This window comes from Alligator mississippiensis, chromosome 3 (assembly GCF_030867095.1).
Source record: "Alligator mississippiensis isolate rAllMis1 chromosome 3, rAllMis1, whole genome shotgun sequence".
NCBI classification, from domain to species: Eukaryota; Metazoa; Chordata; order Crocodylia; family Alligatoridae; genus Alligator; species Alligator mississippiensis.
Window position 1 is genome coordinate 89,199,333 of NC_081826.1, and position 12,007 is coordinate 89,211,339.

General features: G+C 46.6%; 1 protein-coding gene across 1 annotated transcript; it reads left to right on the forward strand.

Annotated features, from left to right (window-relative positions):
* Positions 1-2,569: 2,569 nt before the first annotated feature.
* ADCYAP1 (adenylate cyclase activating polypeptide 1) lies at positions 2,570-10,031 on the forward strand. Its single transcript, XM_006262865.4, has 5 exons — positions 2,570-3,568; positions 3,811-3,918; positions 5,876-6,010; positions 6,323-6,418; positions 7,349-10,031. Exons 2-5 carry the CDS (start codon positions 3,818-3,820, stop codon positions 7,533-7,535), a joined length of 519 nt encoding a protein of 172 aa, XP_006262927.1. The 5' UTR covers positions 2,570-3,568; positions 3,811-3,817; the 3' UTR covers positions 7,536-10,031.
* The last annotated feature ends 1,976 nt before the right edge of the window (positions 10,032-12,007 follow it).

A 12,007-nucleotide genomic window follows, 5' to 3' on the forward strand; every position in this document is an offset into this window, starting at 1 on the left:
TTGCTGTGAAAGACATCTTTAGGTGAGGCTTGCCAAGGAATGATGGAAAGAGGGGATGGCTAGGTCTCCACAAATACAAGTTTTTTCCTCCTGGTTTGTAGACTGGTTGTAGACAAGATGCTATGATAAAGCTCCAGATGCTATGATAGTTTCATAACCTTTACATACGGAAAGAGGTTTGAGAAGATAAAAGCTGCATCAGCATATATATATATATATATATATATATATATATATATATATATATATATATATATGGTAAAGTGTGAAATGCCCATGCTTGAAATAAAACTTTTAAAAACAAAGCCATGTTAGAACCAACAATCTGATGAAATAAATTAACATTCAACCTATATCAGACTCAGAGGCTCACTGACTCTTAGAATGTTGATGTAAATTTTAAAATATACACTAGAAAATGTTTTAAATGCAACTAGCACATGCAGATAAATTAAAAAGCCTGTTTGAAACCAGATGTTGAGGTACAGGCAACACTGAGGATACAGTATTGTGAATTTGAAATCCCTTTCACTTTTCAAATGACAGTCAGTTTGAAAGGTATTTCCTTCTACAGACTAAAATCAAACCTTTTCTGTTACTTCAACGTGATTTTTAATATTATTTATATGTATTATACATTAACCTGTATAGAAGAGGTCATGGAATAGTGTACTGTTGTTGTAGGTGGAAAGGCAGGAGAAGGAAGGAGAAGGTCCTTTGATTTAATAATCTGGTAGGTGTTGGGAGTTGCTGAAGGATGTGTAATGGAGGAACACGTTAAAGAGGGTTTATGGATAAATCAAATCTTTGGATGCCAAACCCCTTCAAAACCGATTTGGTTTTATTCTGGAAAATAACCTTCCTCCGTTTTCTGCTAGGGTTTCACCTGTACCCGACTGAATGGGGTTTTTAGGATTTGGCCCTAGCTGTGTTTTTCTTTACTAGATCATGAAGATAACAAACTCCCCACTTGGTGGCAGCCTCGACTTAAGCTGAATATCTCTACTTTAGCCCAGCATCTGAGAAATGTACCAGTACTTCTATAAATCCAAACAGTTTGGAATTCACTGGGGAAAAAAGATCAGAAGTTTTAATAAGTTCGCTCAGACATTATACTGGCAAATCCGATGGCCAGAACCAGTAATTGTTTTTCCCTTTGGGACAATGAATTTCTTGTTATTTGGTCATGCCAGCTCTAGATATTTTATTGTTTGCCAAATGCCAGAAGAACGATTCAGTATTTTCCACTCGTTTCTATAAAACCAATCGCCTCTAAAAGAAGCTTGCATTATGTATCGAGGCTTTTTATAATCGCATCCCCCATGCTTTCTAAGGGAATCATTCATTCAAGTTCTATTTCCTTTCCCTCCGGAAAAATAGTGAAATCCTAACTGATCATAATAGGAACTGTAATTGTATGGGGTTTGAGCAATCGATTTGAGCTCAAGCAGCTCATTTAAACATGTTGCACCGAAACCACTGGAATAGGAAACAGGAGAACGAAATTATCGCTGCTTCCTGAATTCTCTGCTTATGATCCAAATAATTAAAACGCGCAGTAATGGCTCCTGCCGTCTGCATTTCTCTGGATAATTCTCGGAAATGAATGTGAATTTCTACCGTTGAGGGAGAACCAGAAGATCATCAAAATAGCAAGAGGCTGGGAAGTCAGGCAGTGGGCTCCCCACAACGCGGCCATGACGCCACGTCATTTTCAGGAAAAGGAGACGAGGGATTCCCTGAAGAGTCCCTCAGCAAATGAACTTTTCATGGAAACCCTCTCCCCCTCTTCCAGTCTGCCTCTCTTTCCCTACCAAGGGCTCTGATCGCAGTCGCAGGTTGCATCAGGCAGGAAGGAAAAGGGGAAAACGGTGAAGATCAGACATCAAAATAAATAAGAATCATAAAAAAGGGACCCGCTGCTGCCTTTCCCTTTCTTGTAAATGACAAGTCATTCAGGGCTTGCGGATGGTTAATGCTTTCAGGCACCTAAGGAGGATCGTTGTTGCTGAGAAGATAGTGCGCTACGGTCAGGATCAATGTAATACCTTGGCAGTATGGTTTCCCAAGTAAAATGTAGCACCTTTGCACTATGGTAAAAAGGGACATTATCCTCCCAACCCCTCCCACCTCCACCCTGCCCAAGTCTGACGAGAGCTTGCTGTAAATATTTGGTTGCCAGTCAATGATTGTGAGACACCATAGAGGTATAGGCTAACTGATGACAGTGATAATGATCCCAGTGGGAGCGCTGAAGGGGGAACCCCCCCCCCCCCCCGTTGAAAACCTTATTCCAATAGAGTCCCTTGATTGTCACCGGCTCCCAGTTCAGCACCTGGAAGTTTGGACAGCTCCAGCGAGGAAGCCCTGGATTTGCTTCCAGCTAATCAATCCACCCACCAGCCAGAAACTGACAATTACAAACTCTAATTAGAAAATGACTGAGAAGCCTACAGGACTTCAAAGGGCCTTTACAGGAACAACAGGAGCAACTTATCGTTTCATTGAATGGCCCCGTTTAAGGGAACATATATGCCAGAGTAGGACCCTTGGGTTTGCTCAACGAATTTAGAGAGAAGTGATCTCATCAGATCTAATCTTCCCAAATAAATAAATCTTTTTTTTTTTTTTTTGGCTGAAGCTGGACGAGTGCAGCAGTGGAGATGGCCTCTGGAAAAGCTTAGCTATCTCCTTCTGAGTTTGTGCCCCCCCCCCCCCCACTCGGGGAGCAGGTCAAACTTGAAAATCAGAACAAATCTTTTAGCCGTCTGTGGGGGGGAGAGGGGGGAGTGTAAGTTCGTGTTTATGAGAAGCTTATGACTCCCGATCAGATCATCCGTGAGGAAGGCACAGAATTGTTCTGTTCCTTGAGGAATTGGGTGGTGACGTCTTTTCTGATACCCGATTATTACGTGACTGCAAAAAAAAAAAAAAATCATTTGATTCATGAATAAAAATCCGAACGCCACAACAGGGCAACAAACACTATCGTGCCGGCCTTAAAGGTAACACGCAGGCGGCTGTTTACAAAGAAGGCTCTCGGTAAAGCAGGGGGTTTGCTGCTCATTGCCTAGATTGCGAACTGAGGAAGGCTGGCCAACTTCGGAGCCTCAGAGCAAGGATCAGAAGAAGGAGAAAGCGACAGCTGAAGCATCTGAGTGGAGGGGAAGACCTGGGGAAGAGATCAGCCTCCCGCAGGCAGCTGCCAGGCACAGCCCTCGCCTGTCTCCCGCCTCCTCGGCTTTCTCCTCCGCGGCCCCTCGTTCCTCTCTGCTGGGCTCGCTTCCCTCCCTCCCCCCTGCCCCTTCCCCAGGCTGACTCTGATCCAGATCTGTGCAGCTTCCTGCAAACTTTTTTTTTTTACCCTTTTTTTTGTCCCCCCCGAGCGGATCCCAGCACAGCGGCGCGTTTTGCCCAGCGGAGAGGCGATGCCGCGAGAGTTTTAACCGCTGAAACTTGGGAGACACTTCTCTTCCTCCTCCTCCTCCTTATCCGCTCCCCTCATCCCCGATCTCCCCTTTCTGTTTGCAGCCAAACGCTCTCCGTGCCGGGTGTGAAGAGTTTCATGGTAAGGAGAAGGAGTGGGAGCGGAGGCAGGAGGCAGGAGGCGGGGGAGGGATGCGCGGCGGGCCCGGGCAGGAGCGGGCTGGCGCGGGAAAGGACCGGGCGCACTGAGCGCGCGGGGCCGGGGCTACCCGATCACCCGGGGACCCTGCAGCCTGGGCGGCGGCCGCTCCCGGCGGGCAAAGCTAGGGAGAAAAGGGCAAGCGACAGGAGCGCTTCTTTCTGACAGCTGTTTCTTTTCCCCAGAGTGGCAATGTGTAGCAAAGCGATCCTAGCGCTGCTGGTCTATGGGATAATAATGCACTGCAGCGTCTACTGCTCACCTGCGGCCGGGCTCCAGTACCCTGCGCTAAGGTAGGTGCCCCCTTCCCCCGGCCGGGTGCCTTCGCAGGACCTGCTGCCTTCCCCCGGGGTGTGGAAAGGCAGCTAGGAAGACAAAGGAGACCCCTACCATCCGTGGCTATTCTCTGGCTGCAGCCACCTGGGGTAGGGGGAGGGAGCTGCTTGGTCCACGGCGGGGCAGCAGGCGAGATGCTTCGCTAAGGGCAGGGCGAGGGACTTCACTCCCACCACGGCTCGCTGCCCTAAGGGGGCTCCGGCTGCCATCACCTCCGGCCCGCGCCGCCTGGGGTGCTGCTCCTCAGCTCGCGGGGCACCCCTCTGGTTTGCATCGCAGGGAAACGATTGTCTCCTGGCCCGGGAGCCCGGCCCCGCGGGGATCCACCTTTCCTGGCGGGCACGCAGCATCGGGCTCTTTCCCACCCTGGCGGCTGTCCACCGCCTGCTCCAGTTGAGCTGACCCGGATTTGTAGGTAGACAGGGACCTAGGGGCAAACCGTTGGCACCCTGCTGCAAGGCTGGCTTCGAGACTAGCACGTTTGTGGCAATCCAGCTCTCAGGGACTGGGGGAGATCTCTGTTCTAGCTCAAGGCATCCATCCATCCATCCATTTCTCTCTCTCTCTCTATCCATCCCCACGTTTCTGCCCCAAGAAGAGGAAAGTCTGCCCCAAGCTGTGGGGCTTTTGTCCAGGTAGTTTGCTGCCTAGTTTCTGGGCTGGCCTAGGGGTTAGACACGAGCGGCCGCTGGATGTAGGTTTTAGCTGAGGCTGTACCCGCTCCTTTTCCAGACCGGGGCTAGGAGGAGCTCTTTGGCTTCTGGGAGGCTCGGGTCTCCTCTGCCCCGTCCCCAGCTGCCAGGTCTCTTGTGCTTAGTGCACTTGGAGCAGGGAGGCGAGCCCGGGAGGGGGGCAGCCCTGGGCCAGCTGTGAAACAAAGGAGAGGCTTCCCAGCCCCGAGCCCTGCCCGCTTTTCCCTTCAGGCAGCAACACAGGAGAATTGGGGGAGACTCTCATTCCCCCACCCCCCAGGGAAAATCCCCCTTCCCGCCCCTCTCGGGGCCGCCCGGCTCGGTGCGAGGCCTGGACCCCTCCCCTGCGGGACAACCCACCCTCTCCCTGCCTTGTCCTCAGACGACCCCAGGCTGCGCTACCCCCTTCCCTCCCGCCCGGCCAGGGGCTTCCTCTCTCCCACTCCCGGGCAGGCATTTCCCTGGGCTGGGGGTGGCAAGGGGGAGGGGGGAGCTTTCCTTGGAGGGAGCCTGCCTCTGTTCATTCAGGCGCCTGAATTAGCAGGAGTGAAACACTTTAGGGGCATCTATTATTAATGTCCCTGCCAGAGCCGGCGGACAGAAATAGCTGTCTGACCTACATCAAGCTGCAGAGAGGGGGAGAGAAGGGGGGGAGGGGGGGAAAGAAACCCCTATCAAATCCCAAGTGATCAGACAGGGCAGACACCAGTCAACGCTCCCGCCCTCCCCCCCAAACGTGACCAGGGCAGCTGGAGAGGAAGACCTGCAAAGGGTTTAAGGCAGCGCATCCGATTCCTCCCGGGGAGACGTTTGGGGGGGGGGGGTCCAGGGTCTCCCCACGGGCAACGTGCTTCTTATTGTCTTGTTTAACTCCCGGATGCCTCCCTCCTTCCTCCCCCGACGTGTGTGCGCGCCAGCGCGCTCCTGCGCGGGTGTGTAGTCTGGCAGGCGACCGGGACCGGGGCTGGGCGCCACCAGCCGTCTGATCTGCCAGCCCCGGGGCAGGTCGGTTTGCTTGCGGGTGTCCTGACCCGGAGGGGTGAGACGGGTGGGAGAGGGGAGGTGTGTCTGTGGGCTCCTCCGCCACCGCCTCCCAAGCGCTCCTCAAGGATAAAGCATAGGAGGGGGGAGCCTCGGGCCGCGCTGATCCGCTGAGCACCCCCCTTGCGGAGTTGAGCAGCGGCTCGGCTCTGACTGCCTTCCCTCCGCCCTGCCTTTGTAGGCTGGAAGATGAAGTGTACGACGAGGATGGCAACATGCTGCAGGACTTCTCCTACGATCGAGACCCCCTGGGTTTAGCCAACCCCCCGTCCGTGCTAGACGACATGTACACCTTGTACTACCCGCCGGAAAAGAGGTGACTGGAGGAAAGCCCTGCCCCCCCCCCCCCCCGGCCCCCCGAGCAGATCTGGAAGCAGCAGCCGCGCCCACGTCCCCGGCCATGCCCTGCTGCGGGGGGAGACTGGGATCAGCTTTGCCCCCCCCCGGGCACCTACAGCCCTTGGGATTGCCCCGCGGGGAGGGCAGCGGCGGGCGGAGCGGGGCGGTGCCCTCTGGGCCCAGAGACCCACCAGTCGGCCGGGGACCTCCCTGTGCAGGGCAAGCCCCTGCCCCTCCCCCCCAGCCACCAAGCCTCCTCGTTAACGTGAGATCTTTGTTTCCCACCTAGGCACGCCGATGGCATCTTTAACAAAGCCTACAGGAAAGTCCTGGGCCAGTTATCCGCGAGGAAGTACCTGCACTCTCTAATGGCCAAGCGGGTGGGGTAAGCCGGGCCGCTTGTTTGCTTGCTTGCTTGTACCGCCCGAGCCCGCGGGGCGCGGAGACAATGCGGGCGCTCCCCGGCTGGGGACGTGCCGCCCTGCCTGGGCGCAAACCCGCGCCGCAGCCGCGCTCTCCCCTTGCCACCGGGGAGAGGTGCGGGGACAAAATCCGGGAGGACTCAGAGACGATCCAAACCCAGAGCCAGCTGGTCACGTTAAAGAAACTTCAGCCTATGGGAAGAATCGCTTGTGGGAAGAACTGGGAGAGAGTCTGTAGCTTTTCAGGCAGATCGGTATCCAATGCAAGGAGAAGAAAAGCCTCCGCCTCAATAGAGCCTTATTTTAAAAAATAATAATAAAAAAGGGGGTGGTGGGGAACTAGGGGGCGGGGGGTGGGGATCGCCCGTTGAAAATCAGACATCCTGGCACGAGACGAGCCCCGTGTAATGAACATTATTTCGGCAGAAGGTAACATTTTAATAAAGCCCATGGGAGGAGAGATTACATTTCCGTGATGAATAATTCATGCCGGGGATATATTGTCTCCCGACTGTCGACTTATATTATGATCAGGCTCCCAGTTTCGCAGCGTGTTTGCAGAGAGTCTTTGTTTCCTTTTGCTTCCCCAAGGCTAAGCGGTCTACGTGTTGCTTTAGTGGGGTAATAACAAATAATCAATCCCCAGACTAAAACCTCTTCGAAAACAGCCCAAACCACCCTCCCCCCACCCCCCACCCCTCTTTGAAACCAAGCTAACTACTGCACCGCTTTCTAAGTAAGGATCAGGATCGCATGGAAAGGTTAAGGGAGCCCGGGAGCAATGCAAATCAGGATGGACCTCCAGGGGATGCGGGCGGTGTGCGGCAGGGGGAGGGAGAGGCGAGACGGGGCAGCGGAGCCAGATGTTTGCAGCTGTCGTTTGCTCTTTGCAGCGGTGCCAGCAGCGGCCTGGAAGACGACTCGGAACCGCTCTCCAAACGGCACTCGGATGGCATCTTCACAGACAGCTACAGCCGCTATCGGAAACAAATGGCTGTCAAGAAATACTTGGCAGCGGTCTTGGGGAAAAGGTATAAACAAAGAGTTAAAAACAAAGGACGCCGAGTAGCGTATTTGTAGCGATGGGTAACCAGCCACGCCTGTGTATACAATGCCCTAAAAAAAAAAAAAAAGGAAAAAAAAAGAAAAAAAAGTCATTTCCAAACTGACTGAACAATCACCGCTCCTGTGTTATTTAAACATGTATTTATGTATGAAGTAAAGCCATTAAATGAATATTTTGATAATAATATTGTTTTTCTTTTGTACAAAAAGCACTAGAGAAACGCACAGATCTACTTTGTGGACCAATCCTTAAGTTATATATATACTATATAAATATATATATATAAATACTACTTGCTGAGACTAGAGGACAAATCTTCATATAAAGTGTGCACAAGAGCAAGAATTCGCCTGAGCTGTTTATGTTTTTATATAAAATAAATAGAAAAAAAAGACAATCATTGTTTTGAATATTGCTCCTATTTTTGTAACGGAAATTAAAAAGGAGAGTATTTTTATCCACGACAGGGTCGAAGACATTAATATTCACCATTTGCTACTGTATATAGACAATGATGCCCTGCTCCAAGGAGATTACGATGATAATGATTTGGGAGAATTTCTGAGGCAGATTCTTTTCCCTGGTGAGTCCCAAGACAGGCTCTTTTGCCACAAGCCTATCTGAAGGGGCACGGCCCCCCTTGCTAGAGATTTCAATTTTTCTGCTTTCTTTGATTCCAGTTTTATATGTATTTGTGTCTCCTCAAACACTGATCGGAGCGGATTGATTCTCCGGCGGTGAAACAACAGCTCTATCAAAATTTGTGCATCTCTGTTGACTATTGGAGGGTGGGGGAGGAATATATATATATATATATCTATAAAAGAAAACAACGATCTCTAATTAGCCCCGTTCTTTATTCCACTTACTGATTGGGCATAGCTACAGAACAAAGCAAGCAGGAAATTAGACCCATTGAAAAAAGAGTTTGAAATTTAGCTACTGGAAGCGATAGAGCGCAGATCAGAGAGGAAGTGCCCCTAACGGGTGGGTGGTGTCAGGCTGCCACAAGACCTGGGTAACATGAGATGATCCCACTTGAGATCCACTACCCAGCTGATCTCGGTCAGCTTGGTACTGGACTCGATGCAAAGTACAATGTGTTACTCTCTCCAGTGCTGTCCATGCTTCTCATCATGTGTAATGGCCAGGAATCTCTCCCTTTGAATCTTTCAATTGGAGTTGCTCCTTTCCTTTGTTGTTTTCTTGTAGCCCTTTCATCCTGTCTTGCAGTATTTAAGCTCTGTTACCCATCGGAGTCAGTTCTTTTTCTCCTTCTTTTCTTTTTTAAAAAGATTGTGAACGCCTCTCTCACTCTTCTGTTCTGTTTTATGCAAGCTCTTATTGTAAAAGTTTAGGAACCCCTGTTGTAGCTACCACTAAATAATTATGCACTACTACTGAAGTTTTTGTTCTTTGTTTATTGAGTTTGGAGGTAAAATGTATTTTTCTACATTATGGCTTATTGCTGAGTAAAATTTATTTCATAAAACCAACTTTTGTCATAACAGAATGTGTAGTGTTCACCTGCGGTTCAGTTTCTAATGACCGATAAATCATTTTAACCTCATCTTTATATGTACGGAGTTATATCTTACCTTCTGGAAAAAAAAAGACAAAAAAAAAAAAAAAAAGACTGAAACAAACCCGATCGAGAAAGCTTTCCATCCCTTCTCTTTTAAAGGTGATGTGCACGTTTGTTTCCTTGCAGATCACTCAACATAACGGTGTGATGGAGGAATCATTTAAAAGAAATTAACCACCCCCAAATTACAGACGTCGATTGCTTTTTATTTTTATTTAAAAAACACCCACTTGCCAAATTTAAAAGACCTTCCCTTGTCCTTTCCCAATCTGATCGGTGGAAAGTCATGCATCAAAGAAAACAGAATTGAGTTTGCAATCCCAAGTTGAGCGCACTGCAAACAGTGGTAGCACTCAGGCAGTCGATCCCTGCCTGTGTGGTGTGTATGAAATCAATCTTGCTTTAATTTTGCATTCTCCTCAGGCAAGGTGACGCAGGATGCAGTTTGCAGCTTACGTGCCTTTCTTCGCCTTTTAAATCGCCACGAATTCACAGATGGCTATTTAGTGGCCCTACAATGCTGCAACACATCAGCTTGCATTTTAGTCTTAATTATTTGTTCTTTGATCCTGGGCAGAGTTTGCTGTATTTGTGTCAGCTGTAGTATAATGAAATAGGGCTCTCTTGACGTTTTATTTATGAACTATCATTTAGAGTTCAGTGGCTAGCTGCAAGCATTATAAAGCGATCACATAGATTATCCTTTGTATAATTTTTAGAAAAGCCAACAGCCTTACTAAACCTGAGCAGATTTGAGATACAGTGCTAATTTAGATAGATGTTAGTCTTGGAGAACTTATTTTGTGTGCAACTAAAATAACTTAAAGAAAGTATTATTACAGACATGATATCTATAACTAGGACTTTGATAACTGTTATATAAGTGTGTAAAGTTTGTATTAATAAATTTTTGTAAACAATGCAACTTCGTCTAATGTTTGGGGGAGAGCTATCTAGAGCTTAACAATGAAAGCTGTATTTCATTTTAAAAGCTAATTAGTTTATTTTAAAGCAATATTTCTAACAGTTTTTCATGTCTGAAATATCTTTTTTACTAAGCCTCTCATCAAATATTCTCTAGCATTTTATTGATGGGTTACTTCTGTATTCAAATAGATTAATGAAATAGTAGTAGACTACTGGAATAGCAAAATCCAGTTTCATATACATTAGATAAATTTCCTAAAATGTACAAACATAAAAGAGCCAATGTCCAACTTTAGTATATTTTTTTTCCATAGGGCTCTAATAATTCCTGTGTTAAGGAGTTGCTTATTTTGAAGAAAAAAGGATATACTTTATGAAATATTCATCCAACTTCCTAAAATGACCCTTCTGGTACACAAAACTATGCTTTGCAATACTACATGGCTCAGGGAATAGTAACATCTTTCTATTGGGTTTAAATTGTACTGTGAAAACTTGGCTTACTTAAATAAGTATACTTCAGCACAGGAACAGTTAATTAGGTTTTTTTTTAAGAGAATTGTATTTGGCAGCTTAATACTGTATTTTGCAGGCTGATTTGTTAGCACAAAGTGAACATCTGAAAATCCCAGAAGGAAGTCTTTAAAATGTAAATGTTTCAAGACCTATGATTATTATTGCTATTGTAGCTCAGGGACTGTATTTACAATATTTTGGGAAACGTCCAGACATTTAGTTTAAATTAAATCTTTTTAAGAACAGGCAATTAAAAGACATTAAATCACAGGAATCAAATTAAAATTATCTAGCAAAATTTTAAAGGAATTCCTAAGAATTTTCATTTTTTTTTTCACTAGAAAGCCAGTGCTTAGGAAAAATAACTCAGATTCCTTGTGCCTCCTTTATCCAACTTTCTAGTTTAGTTTAGGCAATGACATTGCACTAACAGAACACACTGAGATAACTCAGAGAAAGACAGTAATGTCAACATTGTAGCACAAGAAATTGCTACAGTTTTTATGTTTTAGAAATCATTCCTAGGTCACAGATACAGGTGCAAAGGAATCTGTAGCCTGTAAAATTGGTTTCTCAAATTGATAGGGAAGGTAAATCAGACCATTGTTTCCCAAAGGCAGTGTTCACTGAAATGTTATAATTATAAAATTAATTTTATATGCATTTAATTCTCACAAATATAACAACATTAAAGCTACTGTTAAGCATAACAGCAAATCACATTTTGAGTTTGGGGACAAGGTCTTTTTTATATTTGTGGCTTAAAAGGTGAAAATTTAGAATCAGTCTATCAATTAAAAGCCAGCATTCTGCTCAGAAAGGCATCCACACTTGTTAAAAGATTGTCATAAATGTCAAGGAGCTGGTATGAGACTTATAATTGAAAGAAGCATTCAAGCATCTCTTTTTCAAATCAAAGATTATGAAATTAAGAAGTTCATTCATATTCCCAATTATTTAAACCTAAACATGAAACAGAAGATTTGTATAACACTATGCAGTTTTGACAAGAAATGGTTAACATGGGTTATAGAAATGGATAAAAAGTTGTCTAAACACAGCAAAAAGAATAAAACACAGATTATAAAAGGCAAACTGCACTGTTGACATTTAGTTGTAATGCCTGTACCATTCAGTGGAGGATTCTGAGGACAATGGGACAAATTCATCTAGATTCTATCTGTTGGGTCCTTGGTTTAACTCCATTGCTTTCTACCCAGTTACAGGAGCCATAATTATGGCCCTCTATAGTCCTTCAAAGGCAAACTTCTGGCATAAAGTACAGTTTCAGGTTACAAATTACACTGGAAACATTTACAAACTTTACAGAAATACATGCACCTGGGGGTACAGCCTAAATTTCCCAGTTTGTTTCCTTGAGACCAGAAAAAAAAGAGAGTTTTAGAAGAAGAAATAAAGCAGCAAAATTGTCTTCTGACATCAGAAAGTGGGCAAACT

Coding starts and splice junctions, on each gene's coding strand:
- ADCYAP1 (XM_006262865.4), top strand. CDS start 3,818: ATGTGTAGCAAAGCGATCCTAGCGCTGCTGGTCTATGGGATAATAATG. Junction 3,919..5,875: donor CTCCAGTACCCTGCGCTAAG/GTAGGTGCCCCC, acceptor CTGCCTTTGTAG/GCTGGAAGATGAAGTGTACG. Junction 6,011..6,322: donor TACTACCCGCCGGAAAAGAG/GTGACTGGAGGA, acceptor TTTCCCACCTAG/GCACGCCGATGGCATCTTTA.